Genomic DNA, 17,656 nt, shown 5'->3' with positions numbered 1-17,656 from the left:
CCAGCACTAAAGGTTGATACTTTTTATCTGTGAATTCACAAAGCTACCATAAGTGACTCCACAGAGCTCTGTTCCTTTGCCCTTCCCTGATGAGCCACCACATTTTGGAATTGCTCTGGCTGACATTAGGCAACGTACTTTCTCAGCAGTTATTTGGAAAGGGGAGATGGCAACTATAAGAATTTCTCTTCAAGCGCCAAAAGGAACTACCCCCACTGCCCATCTCCAAACAGCCAGAGCTCATCGGTGACGGGAGGGGCTCTTGACTCCCTGAACTCCATAAGCTACCTAACTGAAGCTCTCCAGCCCCAGCCAGGCATCTTCTGGCATCGCTGGCTCTCCAACGGCATGGCCCTTGCAGGTCAAGGGCAGGCATTACCCAAGAAAATGTTGAACTTCAAGGGACAACCGCTATGTGGCCAGGAAACTCCCAGCCTTACTCAAAGGCTCAGAAGGCCACCAGGGGATAGCAGCTCAAGGACTCAAGCAGAAACTTGAAGTCAAAGTCATCCATCTCCTGGAGGTCAAGTTCTGAACAAGAACGCTCCTCCAGCCACCTGAACAGGTGACACATCTCTGAGGGACTCCAGCAAGCCAGGCGGGTGCTTTTTTCTAATCTGAATATTTTCTTTCTCTCTCTCTCTCTCTCTCTCTCACCAAAAGGCTGGAGTGGTGGTTTTGTCACCCCTAGTGGGCTCCCACTGTACCAAGGGAGAAGGTGGACATCACACCATGAGGGACAGCCCCTGGGGACTCCCAGGTGATGTTGGCAACCCATCCCCAGGGCTGCTGTGCATGGGGAGCTGAGGGATGGAGTTCCTGATCTGCTACACCCTGAAAACGGTGTCCAACTAAAAAAACTGTGGCTTTCTTCCTTCTCAGGAATTCTAATATTCAAAGCCTTTTTTCCTCCTGCTAATTTTAGAAGTCCTGCTATTCTTTGGGAGGAGAATGGTGTGAAAATCAAGCATAGTATCCAAAAATAAAAGAGTAGATCTGTTTCAGGGCGTGCAGCATATTTAACTGAAAAGCAACTCCAGATATGCCACTTTCTATCGAGTCTTTAATACATTTTCCAATTTCTCCAGAATATTTTAGCTTCAGAAAAGGCAAGGATGAACTTCCTAATCTATGAATATTTTTGTGACTGAAATGGGCACCCAAAATTATTTCTGGATTGTAAGTGGGGATCTTTTCAGAATGTGATGCCAGGTGATCACTCAGGATGTGAGTCACTGGTGCGCTTCCTGGGGCCACACCAAGATGGATTACAAGTTTCCCTTCAGGACCTAGAGCATGTTCCATTTAGAGCATGTTCCCGGGCAGGTGAAATGATACAGTGCTCTCTCCATGGACCCTGAAGGTGGACTTCGTGGCATGCTTTGCAAGTCTCCCATCTTCACTAAAAAAAAAAAAAAAAAAAAATTCTTGTGATCTAAGGAATTCACTTGTTCTAGACCCCCTGGGACTGTGGAGTGGCGTGTGGTCCAGGTTTGTGGGCTCCACTCCTGTTCCTCGGGTCTGAAGCTCTCCTCAATGGCCCAGTGTGACGGCTAGGGGAGCTTAGAGGAAGGATGCTGGGAGGCTACCTGAAGACCCCAGCCATGCCTCCTCCAGCCAGGGAAGCCAGAGATTTGTGACAGAAAGTTAGAACTCTGTGTCAAGCCCTTCATGCAAACAATAAATATTACTTCTGCCCATAACCGGACTTTTCTCCAGCATCGTCTTTGAATGTTGAACCTTTTTCAATTAATTAAAAACTATGCACTGTAGAGTGCATATTTTATCAGCCCTCAGCTGCTTAAGTGTCTAGAAAAGACCAGGCAGTTTTTCTTTCTTTCTTTCTTTCTTTTTTTTTTTTTTTCCAGGCAACCCAGAGCAAGTACTTGCAAGGGTCATATCTTTTTAATTATCTTTTCTCTCTTTGATTAATTATTCCGTCTGACAATAGCGTGTTTCTAATGCTATTCACCTGCCTTTGATGATTGACAACTTTTCTGTCTGATTCAGAGCAAACAGCTGCTGCCACAATCTCCTAGCAACCCGGGTGTGATGGATGAGCCCCCAAGATGGATGGCTGCAATAAATCATGTCTCCAGCCATAAAACTGAGAAAAGGGGATAAGAAGAGAAGCGAACAAAAAACAAAACAAGGTTTCTTCCCATGAGTGCACTACGTTCCTTACCAATTACACCTGAAATGGACTTTGCACCTATTAATAGCAAAGTTTTTCTAATCAGTAAAAATGGGATGATGCCATTTGTATCAAAGGTGTTTACAATTGTTCCTGCAAATTGGCACTTGTACTCCAATTACCTCCAACACTGCCCAAGTGCAAGGGCAGAGGATCAAAGTTTTGCTTTCTTCCTTGAAGTCTCGGCAAGAAACAATATCATCTTTCTGTTGTCAGATGTGATTCCAGGCACCAACAAAGGATATAAATCTGATTCTACCCGATTTTTGGCAGCAGCTGGACAACACCAAAAGTGAATCCCAAGTCAGCCTGTGCACAGTGTCAGGCTGCTAATAAAGTTATTTCAAAATAAACAGACACACACACGCACGCACGCACACACACAAAGTTGCATGGAGTTGGTGAGTGAATACGCCACGTTCCCATTTGTTTCCCCTTCACGGGAGATACAGGCTTTTTACACGCCAGGGAAAAGTTCGTCCAAGAAAGCAGCAAGATACGAACGTTCAGCCCTTCCACAAATTCTCGATTCTCATTTCTTTAGATAAAAAACGACCCCGGTCTAACTTTCTGTCCCATCATTTTTTTAAATTAATGTCCACACGAAAAGTCATACAAGAAGCCCTAAATTTAATTAGCGGACCCAAATAAAGTCACATATTTAATAGAATGCCTGACAATTAAATTTGCACTATCGGGGCTCTCCTAGTGGAGGAGACGGAGCAGGGAGGCCAGCAGTTTCTGTTTCCCTTTTTCCACCGGGGAAACCGGCGGCAGGCCTCTAAAGCAGGAGGGGGAAAGGCCGCCGCTTTACTGATGTTTCCCAGCAGCTGGGGGCCCGGTCAGTGAGCCAGCCTGCGTCCCTACGTCCTTCCAGTAGGTGGGGGTGTCCCGGAGCAGAGCTCAGGGTGCAAAAGAACCACAAGTGATTAGCCGGCGGGGCCTGGAAACAGCTGTCCACATCAGTCCCGGCGGGGGCCGGCGGGGGCCTGCGGGGGCCTGCGGGGGCCTGCGGAGGGGGACCGAGTGCAGACACAAAATGGGGGGAGGCTGCTGGGAGCAGGGGCAGGGTTAGATCATTTTTTAACTGAAATATTCCTGGGACGTGGAAGTCTATGTTTCTTCATTCTCACACTGCTAACCAAGCCAACCGGTATTATCTTTTTTGAATAGTTATATTGTGCTAAGCTTTGCAGATACAGATTTTTTTTTTTTTAAGCACGTCACAAGAGTTTAAAAAATCAGACAAGGGTCCTGGCTTCGGCAAGTACAGCTCTGTTTATATTTTAATGTTTCGTACGTGACTGCCTCTGTTGGGGAAGAGAGAGAGAGAGAGAGAGAGAGAGGGAGAGAGAGAGGGAGAGCGAGGGAGAGGGAGAGAAGTTGCCTGTTAGCTTTAGTGTAAATCACAGATACTTCATTTTTCCTTGTGTCCTTGGAAATTATTCAAAATTAAACCGTCCCTCCTTTATGGGAGGTGGTGTCTTCTGTATTGTAAATGGGAGGGCCTGTGTCTGGTCAGCAGCAATGATAATTCAAGGCCAATCGATGGAAACACACGCGCGCACACACACACACACACACACACACAGGCCCCTGCCCTGCCCCGGCTCTTCCAACTCTCAAGTTACAGGTTTACACGGCAAGTCTAAATAATATTCAAAATGATAAATGGCACCCTAAGCCCAGGATCCACCATCAATCTTTTCTTAAGGAACATCCATCTTCAATAATGCACGTCTGAATCATGGGAATCCAGGAGCCGTGAGTTTCATTTACACCACCCCTCACTAGCCAAGGAGGCTGAATGATACCTGTCAGCCCTGCTTGTTCTTCCTTTTTTTTTTTTTTTCCCTTGACTACTAAAAGGGGGGGAAAAAAAATAAGGAAAAAAAGAGAAAAGGAATGTGGGGGGGTGGGGGGGGGAAGTCAGAAGAGCGTCAGAGGCTGAGCAGACAATATGAAAGAACATAACCTCGTTCATGCCTCTGCCAATCTCGTGCCCGCCCCGCCACACGCCCAGCCATCCATACGAAGCAGGCTCTCCTCCCTTCGCCCCTGAGTTTCCTCTCTCCTCCCTCTCTCTCTCGCCAAATCAGCAGTGCTCTCTCTCTCTCTGCAAGCCAGCCGTACTGTGTACAGTGGGAGGAGGAGGAGGACGAGGCAGCATCACATGGACCGGGCTTCCCCTCCCCTCCCCGTGTCTGGCTGGGGCCCATATGATAAATGACATATGTCATTCTGTCAGGAGGGAAGGGTGGGTCAGTGATGTATGACTCCGCTGAAAAGGAAATCGACTCTCTGGCATGGCGCAGCTCTTCACCGGGATCTAGTTTCAGAACTCTGAAATGAATTCTCCGACGTTTCAAGTGCATACTTAGGGCAGGCTGATGGGAGGCCTGGGGAAATCACACTTTTATCCTCCCCCTGCCCTTCTGATGGCAAGGGAGGGAAAAAAAAAAAACACGGCTCTGCCGCTGGATACCTGCAAAAGGCCACACGCGTGTCAAAGTCCCCAGCAGTCACACACCACGGGTTATTAAAAAATGTGACTTTGGGGGAAAAAAAAAAGGAAAAGAAATGAAGTGGAGTAAGGTTAGTCCTTTTATTTATTTATTTTTTCATGGCAAAGGGCTGACACAAAAGCAAGATAAAAATTAGCATGTTTGAAGTAATCGTCCGCAGCTTGACATCTGCATAGTAAATTTTAAAGGAAAAAAATGTGTCAGACAGCCCTGAGCCGCTTCGCCCTCCCCCCTTTCATTAGCTCACTGCCAGGGTGGCACTGCTGAACCTCATTACGGCAAGAGGATTTATGAAGCTGAACCCAATGGCAAAGAAAAGGCATCTGTCAATAATTGTAGGGAGCTGCACTCACAGCTTTGAAATCTCATTAAGTATGCAGTTATCAGGCATAAAGATCAAAAACATTACTCAACTCCGACAGAATCTTATGGAGGAACATTAATTAGCAACAGGCCTACAGTACAAAAAAAAAAAAAAAAACACACAGACTTCCTCTCACACCTGCCCAACCCACAAACCTAAAGCAACACTCCCCCTCCCGCCCGAAAAAAAATAATTCCCGGCATCTGAGACTGATCAAGAACATGAAACAAGAGAGACACATACAGAAAGGGGGAGAGGGAGGGAAGGGGTGGGCGGCGAGCAGGGAGGGAGGGGAGAGGAGGGCGGGGAAATTCAGTTGAGAAAGGCTTGGCGGTGAGGAGAGAAAAGGAAGAAGCTGTCAAACTTGGGAAGGATGTCAGCACTGGCCCTGATTACAGGGGCCTACGGAGTTCGCAGACCTTTTATCATCCTGACCATCAAAACCAACTGAAAGTCACCGCAGGAGGGCTGGTGGCTGGCCCGATGCAGCCCAGGCCCAGGCTGGGACCCCCAGACCCTGTCCTCAGCCCCTGCTCACCTGGCAGGCCGGGATGCTAGGCCCGGTGCCCAGGAGACAGGCCCTGCCCAGCCTTCCGCAGCACCCTGATTTTCCAGCCTGGTCTGCAGCCAGCCCGTGAGAGCAACAGCCAGACCCAGCTCCCCGGGCCTCGGGGGCCTCGGGCATAGTCAAGGGAACCACTTGCTGTCACTGCATCTTAGCACCATCCGCAAACACCTTTTTCTTCCTCCAAAGAAGAAGAGCCATCCCCTTCTCACACATCCACTTTCCCTTATTTTATTTCTGTGTATGCCTGGTTTACAGACTCCGTGCCTTACAGCACACCGAAAAACAAAATACAAATGCAGAGAATTCACATCCAAGCCGTCAGGCCAACACTGGGTCATGAGACCTCTTGGCCTTTGTAGTACGTGAGACAGGGCCCGGCTGATGACGGGGGTCAAACCTCCCTGCTAGGTTGATTCCTGGTTATCCACAGGGAGAAAATTAAATGACAAGGTTCCTCTCCCACCACATCCTCCAACTCCTGCAAGCTATGATGGCAAAGAAGAATTCAAACGTGTTTGGAAACATCCCGCAAGAACTGTGTGCTTGGGGTTTCTGGCAAACTTATGTCCTACGGTGGCCTGGATCCAGGGTAGGTGCACGGAGATGTGGCGGGGGGGAGTCTCAAAGATCACTCAGGTTTCTGTCGAACAGGCAACGTCGGCCAACTCCGTGGAGGGATGTGCAACAGTCAGGCACGGTCCTCAGATGCCCCCGTGAAAGGTGTATAACAATAGTAATAAATAATAATAATAATAAATAGAGCATATATTCTGTGCTAATTTCCCTTATTGCACTGTTACAGAAAGGTGGTTTTCTCTTGTTACCCATAAGCACATGCTCCTATGTTCTCTGTCTCTCTCTCTCTCTCTCACACACATACACACACACATACACACACACATGTGCACACATGGCACTTCCCATAATCCCACACCATGAGGATGAGAAAACCTACAGAACAGCCTGTCCCCTGATCTGAAAACTCCACTCTCATTCTTCTCTGAGCCCCTCTTCCATTCCTATACCTCTTCATTCCATAGGCCCTTCTGAAGTGTTTACCTCTCTCCTCTCCAGAAATAATGGTCACCTTTTCTTAATTAGCCACATCTTTAAGGAAAGGGGAATTAAGATTCCTAGGCAACCAACCTGAAGACCCTTTCAAGCCAAGGCCCATCCTTTCCAATCACTGACTCTCCTTTGGAATATCAATGAATACAGCTCGGATAAATTGTCACCTATGACTGAAAAGAGTTGAGAACACTTGTCTATAAACCAGACTTGACGAGAAGGAATTTTAGCAGAAGTGTTACAATAAGGTGTTTATATTTTTTATGCGCTTACCATATTACCTTTATTATGTGTAACATCAAAGTGATTATAGCAATTACATTTAACAGAATTAATTACAGAACTTCCCATCATCCCGGGATACATAATGCATTAGAGGTAAGGCAAAGAAAGAAAACATCTTGATTGTAGTAACTATTGTTGGTGTGTATTTTCCCTGGCAGCAATGCCAAACCAACTGCAGCTTTCAGGAAGAGCAGGGCAATGGAGACGGAGAGCTTTAATCAAAAACGAGGTATATTTCCCTTAATTTAAGTAACACTTTTGCCTAATAATATGTTGGCACTATTGGACATACAAAATCAATTTAATTTTTTAAGCATGAATCTTTAAAAGGCACTGGTTAATCCACCCAACCAATGTTACTACATAAAGGAGAAAGCACATGGGTGAAAGACTTACAAGCCTTTACGTATGCAAAATAAATTCACTCAAGGCTTCATTAATATTAATTTAAATTCAAAACCCATTTACATTAAATTGTTCATTAAAAATTGCCTATTTTATGCAACATGCATTTCTCAAAGAACTCAGAGGAAACGAAATACATAGGACTAGATTTAATGACGGGGATGGAAAATCAAAAGTAAATGAATTGGAGTCATTTCATGTATATTACCAAACAGCCCTTTGCTCTCCAAGGGATGGGTTCCAGTTTGGGGAACAAACAGGCACTCAAAGTAGTTTGCTTTCCTGTACTATAAACTTGTGAACGTGACCTTCCGGTCTACCCAAGAGGAAGAAGAAAACAAGAGAAATTGGTGGAATGGAAACCAGTCCAAAACCAGACTGGGGAAGGAAGCAGGTACCACCTCAGAATCCCACCTGGACTCAGAGCATGGAGAGTTAGGCTTGCTTTTTAAAGAGTTACATTAGTGAACATTTGCCAGTACCCATCTTGGTCTAGAAATAATAGTTTCTCTCTCCCCATTCACTCCGCCCCCTGCAATCCTTTATTCCCAAAGCAAGGGAATCAGGAAGATGATGACAAGAAATTGGTGAGTTCCTTGCTTTGGCGCCCTCCCCCTTGAAGACAATCTGAACTTACACTGTTTCCCCAACAGCTGTTCTGGATGAAGAAAACACAGTCATAATTAATAACATGTGTCCTGACAGTATGAATTAATAATTTATCATTAAGCCCAAACAAATTTAAGTTATTCTTCAAGAGCCACACCTTAGCACATTTGAGAAAAATAAGGTAAGGAGATGGTCAAAAAGTCCAGGCAATGTGACCTTCAGAAAAATGCTTTCCCGACCCCCAATACGTCTCTTAGGCCACTCTTGTTGAAATACTAAAATAATTTACAGAATTGAAAGTAATTAAACCCGAGAATCTAAGTGCTGATCAAATCAAGTGTACGTGCTCAAAATGTCTTTTTTTAAATGGGGCTTATAAAATATTCAATATTTGGTCAAGGACACTATGTAATCTTTCTAATAAAGATTCCTAAAAGTGGAGTATGACAGTCGTTCAGCCAAGTGGTCATAAGCAGATTATGTTCTATTACTGTTTCTTTTTTACTTCCAAAAATGCATAGCATCTTTCTAATCACAAACAGTAACCTGAATTTTTACACCCATGTCTAACGTAAATGTTTACAAATGTTGAAAAATTTGAGAAAGCTACCAAATCTACGTATCCGTTCCTTAAAATTCAGGTAGAAGACTCCAGAAAGAAAAAGAAATATTCATAGCCATTGTTTAGTAGAATTTGAAAATTAATTTAATGACTAACTGCAAATACTGGAAGCTAGAATTAATCTGTCTAGATTTTTTTTTTTAAAGGCTTACAGACATTTAAATGCAAGTATCGGGACACTTTATCAACCTAACATAAAATTGTCATCTTATCTTATTATATGACTATTTTATGCATGTGTCAAAAGAATTTAAAAATGACTGCCTGTCTATTGAGTCTAATTACAACTGCACATTATCTGTCTCGATGTACCAGTCCATATCATTGTTACCAAATACAATATATTGTATTCACCTTTCATTTTTAACTTCAGACAGAGAAACCACAATTTGGAGCATAACTAGAACACACACACACACACACACACACACACACACACACACACACAACACCTGAGAGGCTCCGGGGTGAGTGATACCCCTGTGTTGTTCTGTCCTATTTCCTTGCACGGGCTGCAGGATGATGGTACAGGGGTGTTACAAAACAGCTTCTTTGAAAGGCCTACCTACCTGGGCTGCTCACAAACACAGAAAGTAGACACACACCCTATTTTTTTTTTCTACTACAAGACTAAAGCTATTTTTATAGTTTGTCCAGTGACAGGCAGGAATAAAAATGGGCCAGCAGGAAAGCCTCACAAACTACACTCGGCATAACTGGCCTGCTCCTGTTATTGGATTAAACATGGCTGTGGGGCACCAGGACCAGGACTCCCTATCCTGTCCCTGCTCCTTCCCCGCCTGCATCCACAGCCCTCGCCCCAGCCTGGCTCTGCCAGACACCAGGGAAAGACAAAGGCCCCCAAAAAGGGCCAGGCACTTCGCCCTCAAGAAGGTGATCCTTCTCCCTCCAGAAACCCAGAAGGGGAGGGTGGGGAAACGAAGGGTTTTCACTCTGGGAACTCACCTGGGTTTCACGGCATTTCCCCCGGCCCTGAGCAGTCACCTTTCATTCTAATCAGTTTACAAAACAATCTTTAGTAAAAAAAAGAGGAAAAATGCAGACTTGTGAGGCAATTTGGGGAATAACTGCTGATACATCAGTTATTGACTACCTGGCTCCCGTTTACGAGCACGCTCAAGGCAAAACTGAGAACAAAATGACAATATCAACTGCTCACAATCAAGGGTGGCCCTGGAGAGCACTGAAGCCCTAACTGACAGTTGTCAAGATAATGGGGGCACAGCAGCTGATTCGGGAAGCTTCTCTCCCCTGTGTGGATGTCCAGGGGAATAGCCTTGCCTCCTGCCCTCTTTGTTTTTCTCCTTCAGTTTCTTGATTTCTCTTTTTTTAGAATTTACATTGCTCCTTTCATTTTGTAGGAAAAGGGGTGGGGGGAATCACAGAGCGACCAAAACCAGGTATTTTGTCACCTTGCTACAGGGTAGAACGTCTGTCCAAAGGAGAGACATGTGGCAGGTTTGAGAGCAAATAAATTCCCAAGGCTGATGCCGAAATGCCTTCCTGAATGCTCCATGTACTTCCAAGAGAGAAAAGCTCCTCTCTGGAGCTGCCTGATACGTGGATGAGACTTAGGAAGGTTGGGATGATGTTACTTGGACACCGCCAGGTGTGCCATCTTTTAGTTTGCCCGTGTCTACCGGCAAAGTAAAATAACCCCGGGCTGTGCCACCATGAGCTTATGCTATTCCTTGGGGACCCACAGTGATCTGTTACCCCAGCAGGTCCTAAGGGGTCCAAACCACTTTGACAAAAGTCAAGATGCTTGAAGGTTTACCTTTGCAATGGGACCACCTAAGAACTCCATGGAAGGTTATTTTCTTTCACCAAATAAGACTCAAAAGGTCAGTGGCAAGTTGTCGTTTGTTGGATTGTTTTTTTTTTTTTGAGGGGAGGGTGGAGTTTAGGCAATGGCTTTTTAATGATTTTACACTTCCTTCCAGAAAATGAACAGGAAAGAATAAAACGTGATCTGCTATTAAGTACTGCTTGACTTTCTTTTCCGGTATTTTCAAAAAATACTTGTTGAAAAACAAATGTTGCACATAGGAGAGAGGGAAAATGGTCGTTTTGCCCAAAGGACCGGGGCCTCTGTAACCCCACTCCTCTTAACTTCTACAGGCAACGGCATTTGTCCAGCACAAATGTATAGCCCTTTAAAATTACATGCCTGGAGAAAGGAAAACTCCTGCCCAGGTTTCTCTTCAGCAGGTGAAGACATTTCTCTCTCCCTTTTAAGAAAAGACACTAAGCCGTGCATAATTTCTATCAAAAAGAGAAAAATCCTAAAGGGCAGAAATACGTCTTTTCAGGGATTCTTGGAGGCTGCTTTGGTCTTCTGGGGAACAGTGTTACATTTGGCCTAGATGTAAAAACTGTGTGCACCTGTGTGCTATGTCTGCACGCTCTCCCCAGCTCTCAGCCCTTTGTGGTTGTTATTCTACCCCCAGACCATTAAAAGGGCCCTAATTCCTATGACATGATTATCCAGGTACCAAAGCCCATTTGTCACCTGCAGCAGAAAATTGAGTTAATGCACAACTAAAGGCAGCCAGGACTGTGTAATATCAACTTGATTACATCAAACTAGCTGCAAACCTAATTCTGCTGGATGACACTGCGTCGAGCTTGTCATCTCCAATCATTAAAGCTGTCAGGAATCCATCAGGTTTACAGCTAATTAGGTGAACACTAATGAAGCTGGCAAAACAACTTTTCTTTTTTTATGGCTGAGCGGACCTTTCAGTTTGGAGGGGGGAAAAAATTCTCGAGTCTCCTCAAGGTTGCTGGGGAATGGATTTCCAGTTACCAATCAGCAGACATCTTTCTTTTTTCCCACTCTCTCTCTCTATCAGTACAAAGCAATCAATTTGTCATCACTCCCAGTATGCCACAAAAGCAGGCATGAACCTTATAACTTGCAGCTATGAGAACTGAAAAAGGGAGGAAAAAAATGGGAAGTTTCTCGTCCATCCAAACAAACAAACAAACTCACACAGCGCACTTATTGGCCTGTGCATACTTATCACCAGCCTGGATGTGGAAGGTTTTTTTTATTCCTCCACTCTCCTAAATAAGTAGCCCTTCAGACATTCCCCCCCTCCTCCATACGTCCATTAGGCAGAGGCATTCTGATAAAGTAAATCCAAAACCAGGGTATGAGAAAGAAAAAAAGCACTCATGCTGCCAACTTCTGATTGACCATTAAGCTATTGATGAATGTGCCTGTCAGGAGAGAGACAATTAAATCAAATATGAAACAAAGTCGTTTTGACGGGTCATTTTGATAGAGCAAAACCATTCTTCCAGCTCCTATTAGTAGTGCAGTCAAGTTTTTATATAATGAATATTTCTTAACTGACCTGAGATTTCCTGGCTGGCTTTTTAAAAGGTGCAAAAAGGTTAGTGAACAGGTTGCTTTAAAAAAATAAATAAATGAAACCAACAGCACATTTCCTCCTCCTCTAATATTTTTAGCAGAAATTTATCAAATAAGAGTCTCAGATTGGCAAGGTGGAAGAGAAAAAAGATGAAGCAACGGCGGAGAGGATTCTAAACCAAATGTAAAGATGCAGTCACATATGGTTCATTTGATTGAGGCACACAGATACCTTCAAATGTGCACCCAAAAAGGAAAGAAAAAAATCCCAAAGACTGGAAGCAGTCCAAGACACTCCTACTGCCCAACTTTGTGAAGGAGTCCTCCAAACTTTGAGAGTTTATTTTGGGTAGATAAGCTCATTGCTTGAGCTTGGAATTTAAAGTAGAAGATGGGATAGTCAAAAAGCACCAGCCAGGAGGTGACTTGAGAGGCGGCACCCTCCCTACAACCACTACTGGGATTTTCAAACTTTCTAAATTTGGGTAACACTGAGGATAGAAAGCAAAATTTGTAATATATGCTCCAAACCAAGTCTGTTTTCTTCTACGATTTTCTTAGGACACTAACAGGACAGTACATTTTTGGGAGAAGAAAGAACAGCATTTCCTCTCTGTGACCCTGTGTGAGAAGACTCAAGTTCAGAGCAGCCGGTTTGTGAGCTCCACTGGCAGTGCCGGCTGAAGTGACGGAAATGACCATCACCATCACCCGCACTGCTACTACAGGCACTCCGGGGCAACATGGGTACCATACCTTCATCCAAAAAGGGCACCAGGCAATGCCCTGACCCTTCTCCCTCCCCTCCCTTCTTCCACAAAAGCAAAGAACAGAAAAGAAAGGAAGAGAAGGAAAAAAAAAAAAAAAAAAAAGGAAAGAAAAGAAACGAACCTCCACTTAACCCTCCCCTTCAGGCAGCATCTGAACCTCTGCACATCTGAGTGTTACTCATATCAAAATACATCCTGTCCATATGTGGTCCTCTCAGCAATCCGCCCCAAATCCCAGAAGTTGCACTGACAGGGCCCTAGTGACGTCACAGAGCTTGGCCTCACCATTTCAAGTGATTTATTGATGTTTATTGGGAATGAATAGATCAAAGGCAGCAGCATGATGGGCAATCAATCAGTCATCAAATCCAGGGTGGCAAAGGGCCAGAAACCCTTCTTCCAAGCAACATACCCCCAACTGACATTATTGCAAAATAATGTTATGTGTGTGGGTTTTGTTTTGCTTTCAATGATGCTTTTTCCAGAAAAGAAAAAAAAAAAAAAAAAAAAAAAAAAAAAACCCGGCTCAGTCTTAAAAGGAATTGACACTCCTGAAAAAAAAAAAAAAAAAAAAGAGGGGGGGCGGTGATGGGGAGAAAGTACTCAGGCACGTCCCAGAACTAAGTGCTATGAGGAGATGAGCATGGGAGAAGCAGTGGAAGGAGAGGGTGGGGGTGAGCGAAAACAAACCGGGGAAAAGAGAACGCCAGCATCTAACATCGACTTGACAGTCATCTGACAATACCCAGACCCTGTGCGCTCTGCTTTCCACCGCTGTGCCCGGTTTGGGCCCAATAAATGAAGAATCAATCGGATTAGCAGTAAGGTGGCCGAAGGGACCCGCTCGCTCACTCGCTCGCTCTCTTTCGCTCGGCAGACACCAGGCAGTCCCCCGCCGGCCGGCCGCGGGAGGACACGGAAGGTGTCCCGGAGAACTCAGGTGACCCCGCCCGCCCCCACAGAAAGAAACAGAAGAGGGCTCCTTCCCATTCTCTCCGCGGCCAGGCAGAGAGCTGAGGAGGCAGGGACCCAGCCCGGCTCAGTTCGCCGCGAGTGAGCACGGTTCACGAAGTGGGTGCGAGCGGGAAGGGGCGGGGGGGGGGGGGCCAGAGCGCAGCGGGGCGTCCGGGGGGCGCCGGTCCGTGAGGCGGGCGCACGCACCAGACAGGAGAGCGGCGAGCGAGCCCGGCGCCCCGGAGTTACTCTGCGCGGCCAGAGCGAGAGGGGCGAGGAGCGGGGCAAGAAGCGGGGTCGCCGCCAGCTGGAGACGCGGGGCGAGGAGAGGAAGAGGAGGCGGAGGAGAGGAGGAAGGGGAAGCGGCTCGTACCTGCTGCGCGCCGGGGCGCCTGCTGCTTCCTCCTCGGCATGATGCTCCTCCGGCGACTGCCGCTGCCGCCGCCGCCGCCGCTGCCGGGCTGAGGAGAGGGAGGGAGGGGCGGCGGGCCCGCGGGGGGGCGAGGCGGGCCGGCTCTCAGCCTCCCCCCCGGAGAGCGGCCGCCCGCAGGATGCTGCTGCGCCCCGGCTCTCCGCGTCCCCCCCGCTCCGCGCTCCGCCGCGATCCCCGAACGTGCGGAGGGAAGAAGGAGGGCGGGCGAGGGAGGCGCGGGGAGGGAGGAGCGCGGGGGGAGGAGGAGGCAGAGGAGGAGGAGGTGGTGAAGGAGGAGGAGGAGGAGGACCGCGCTGCCGGCGGAATGGGAAGTTTGACAAATCGCTCCAGAGGCCGGAGGAGGAGGGGGCGGGGAGGAGCGGCGGCCCTGCCCCCCCCGCCCCGTCCCCAGACGAGGTGCGCGGGGTTCGGGGCCGGGGGGCGGGGAAAGGGGGAGAAGGCGGGCAGAGGGGTGGGAGGAGGAGCGCGGGAGCGGCCCCGGCCGGTGAAGCCCCGGCCCCCGCCCCCGGGCAGGGGGTCACGGCATCGGAGGGGGCGCTCAGCCGCCGCCGCCGCGGCCCGGGGCTCGGCGGTCCAGTCTTCTGCCCGCTGCGCGGCTGGAGCGGCGGCGTCGGCAACAGGCAAGCTTAAAGGAAAAGGAGATGATCGTGTCACTCGCCCGCCCGCGGGGGCGCCGCGCCCCCGCTCCCGGCCCCGGGCCTGTCTAGGACCCCCGCCCAGTCCGGGGAGGGGGTGCCGCCCCTCCGCCTCCGCCCCGTGCGCGCAAGCAGGGGCGCGGCGCCGGCCGGGCCGAGCCCGTCCCGAGCCGCTAGCTACTCCCGCCCGCCCCTCTTCCCGACCCGGCCTCGCCCCCTGGCCGTCCCCCGATTCCCCTCCCGGGCCGCACTTCTCTCCACACGCCGCGTCCAAAGCCCCCAGCTCGGACCCCCGGGCCTGGGCCCGCGCACCCCGGGGATGCCAGGGCCCGCGGGCGGGCGCCGGCGCCCTCGGGGGAGGAGGTGGGCGCGGGCCCGAGTGGGTGGGGGCTGCTCTCAGACCCCGCGCCACCAGGGCTCCTCCCCCGGGACCCGCCGCAGCCACTTCCCTCAATTTTTTTTTTCCGGGCAAACTTTCCCGGGCCGTCCCGGGGGTTGGTGTGGGAGGGGGTGCCTCCAAGTTTCCTCTCCAGACTGGGAAGCTCACGGTACCTCCACCCCGCCCCTCGCCACCTAGGCGCCGGGGCGCGCCCCCCACCACCGGTGCAGGCAGATCCCAGGGCGGGACAGCGACGGGGTCAGGAACTCGGGCACCCAAGCCCACCCCTCGCCCCGGGGCGCCCCGAGAGGGGCCACCGCGCCCTGCGCCCGGCCAGCCAGCAGTACTGAGCAAAAAGAATTGATTATTGATTGGGTGATTGGGATCGCTGAGACTCACGGCGGGCCGGGCCGGCGGGCCGTGGAGAGGAGGAGCTGGCAGGGCTGCATTCGCTGCGGGGTAAAGCGGGCTCACTTACGGGCGGCCGCTAGGGCGCTGGTGGGCCGGAGCTCACTGGGACGACCCCCCGGCGGCGGCGACTGAGCGGGAGCCGGAGAGGCGCGGGCGGCGGCGCATCGATGCGCTGCGGCTCGATTGCGTCTCCCTAGGCCAGCTCTTGGGCCGGGAATGGGGCGGCAGCGGCGGGGCCGGCTCCGGGCGCTGCCGGGCGGCGTTGGCGGGAATGCGGGGGCGGCCGCCAGGCCCACTGCCCCCAAGGCAGTGCTGCTCCCGGGCGCGCCGCTGGGGCCCAGGGAGTTTCCTGGGCCCCGCGTCCGAGAGTCCCGGCGAGGGCCGGAGCCCGGTGCCCTGGGACTGGCTGCCTGAGCGCTCCGGGAGCTGCAAACCCTGGCCTTCTTCCTTCCTTCCTTCCTTCCTTCCTGCCCCCCCCCCGCCCCCCCCCCCCGCCTTAGGTTTCTTTTTTAGTTTCTTTCTCCCTCTTCTTCTGCCCCCTCTTCTCTTTATTTTTTCTTTGTGATTGTTTTTGCAAGTTTGTTTTAAAAGTTCACAGGCATGCTTTCTTTTTTAGACTAGGAGACCGTGATCTCACCCTGACGGTAAGATCAAAAGTCTCCGCTCGCCCCCAGCCTAAGAGCTTGGGCTCGGTCCAGACGCCTCCCTGAATGCAGATGTGCCGCCGCCGTCCTCCCGGGCTATAAAGCCGTCTCCTGCGCCTTGGCGCGCGCAGGAGCGCTCGGAGTTGCGGGATGCGGACCCCGGGTGGTTGCGGGAAGTCGGAGTCGAGCGGAGGCTGGGCTCGGAGGCTGGCCTTGTGAGGCGAACTCGGGGGCGGGGGCGCGGCGTGCAGTTGGTGCCTGCGGCCGCAGAGGCCAAAACGACTGTCCCTCCAGGCCCGGGAGACGCGGCCGTAGGGCGTGAAACGCTTTTTGCGAACGAGAAAACGGTGAGTTGGCAGACGCCGCCCGTGGCCTCAGGATTCTAGGATTCTGGTTGCGGCACTGAGCACCACTTGCCTGAAGGAGGGTAGGCGCCGCGGAAGGTCAGCTCCTGCCAGCCCCCGGCTCACCTTCCACGCGCCGAGCGCCCACTTAGGCCCGCCGGTTGTAGCGAGTGCACGGCGCTGGGCGCCGCGCACGGAAGGCTGAGAGTTTCGCCTTGGCTTGTGCTCCCCCCCTCCTCCTTTCCTTCCTCGCGCTGCTCTCCCCACCTCAGTTGCCTCCGCCCTCCCCCCCTGCCGGCCGCGGCCTGAGCTCCCGTCTCCGCGCCGCCTGCAGCCACCGCCTGATCGCTGACTCGCCCTCCCCAGCTCAGGCGCCGCGCGGAGTGCAGTCCGCCCCAACATCTGTCCGTCCAACCATTGGCGCATCCATCAGTGTCAGTGAGCTGCACATCGCCGCGACAGCCCGTCACGCACAACACGGGTTATGCGGAGTGCATATTGCGACCGCGCTACTTTGCCCGGACACGCAAACGGGGTTCCGGCCCGGCTTGGCACAGTCTGGAACCCGGATCTCTACGGGGATCTTTCAGCCACACGCACTCCCTTGAATATCGGGACCTCTAAACATGACTAGTTTTGCAGGCCATTCTAAGGATGGGACAGATGCAGGGGGACAGTGTCAACCTTGCATTCCATCAAGTTCTCTCTGCCTCTTTTCTGTGCACTGGGTATGGCATAGGAAAGAAGGAAGGGAGGTTTCCCAAATCCGCAGCACGCACAGTATAGACCTATAAGTTATCTTAAGTCTGTGGCTTAAACCCGCTTCAGCTGGGCCGAGTCTGAGGCTGTCGAGGTCGCCAGGCAGGTCTTAGCCAGGAGGTCTCAATCTAAAACTTTGCCAGGCCCCGCCTGGCTGCTTTGTAACATGGCCTGACAGTGAGGAGCGAGAGAAGGGAAGAAAACGCGGATCCCAGTGAGAACCACGGGCTAGATTTAGGGAGAAATAGTGTCTGGGTGGCAGTAAGTCTGTAATTCACATTTTATTT

At 50.3% G+C, this 17,656-nt stretch overlaps 1 protein-coding gene across 1 annotated transcript in view; it reads right to left on the bottom strand.

The window, feature by feature from the left end:
* The window catches only part of TSHZ3 (teashirt zinc finger homeobox 3), a 70,725-nt gene extending 54,962 nt beyond the window's left edge, over positions 1-15,763 (bottom strand). Inside the window, exons 1-2 of the mRNA XM_059903879.1 lie at positions 15,690-15,763; positions 14,138-14,822 (exon numbers count right to left, since the gene is read on the bottom strand). Of these exons, the coding sequence (XP_059759862.1) occupies positions 14,138-14,177 (40 nt within the window). The 5' untranslated portion in view covers positions 14,178-14,822; positions 15,690-15,763. The remainder of the gene's footprint in view (positions 1-14,137; positions 14,823-15,689) is intronic.
* Between the last annotated feature and the right edge of the window lie 1,893 nt (positions 15,764-17,656).

This window comes from Balaenoptera ricei, chromosome 19 (genome assembly GCF_028023285.1).
Source record: "Balaenoptera ricei isolate mBalRic1 chromosome 19, mBalRic1.hap2, whole genome shotgun sequence".
In the NCBI taxonomy this organism is placed as follows: Eukaryota; Metazoa; Chordata; class Mammalia; order Artiodactyla; family Balaenopteridae; genus Balaenoptera; species Balaenoptera ricei.
Note: the sequence above shows the minus strand (reverse complement) of the source record. Positions and strands in the feature narration are given on the sequence as shown.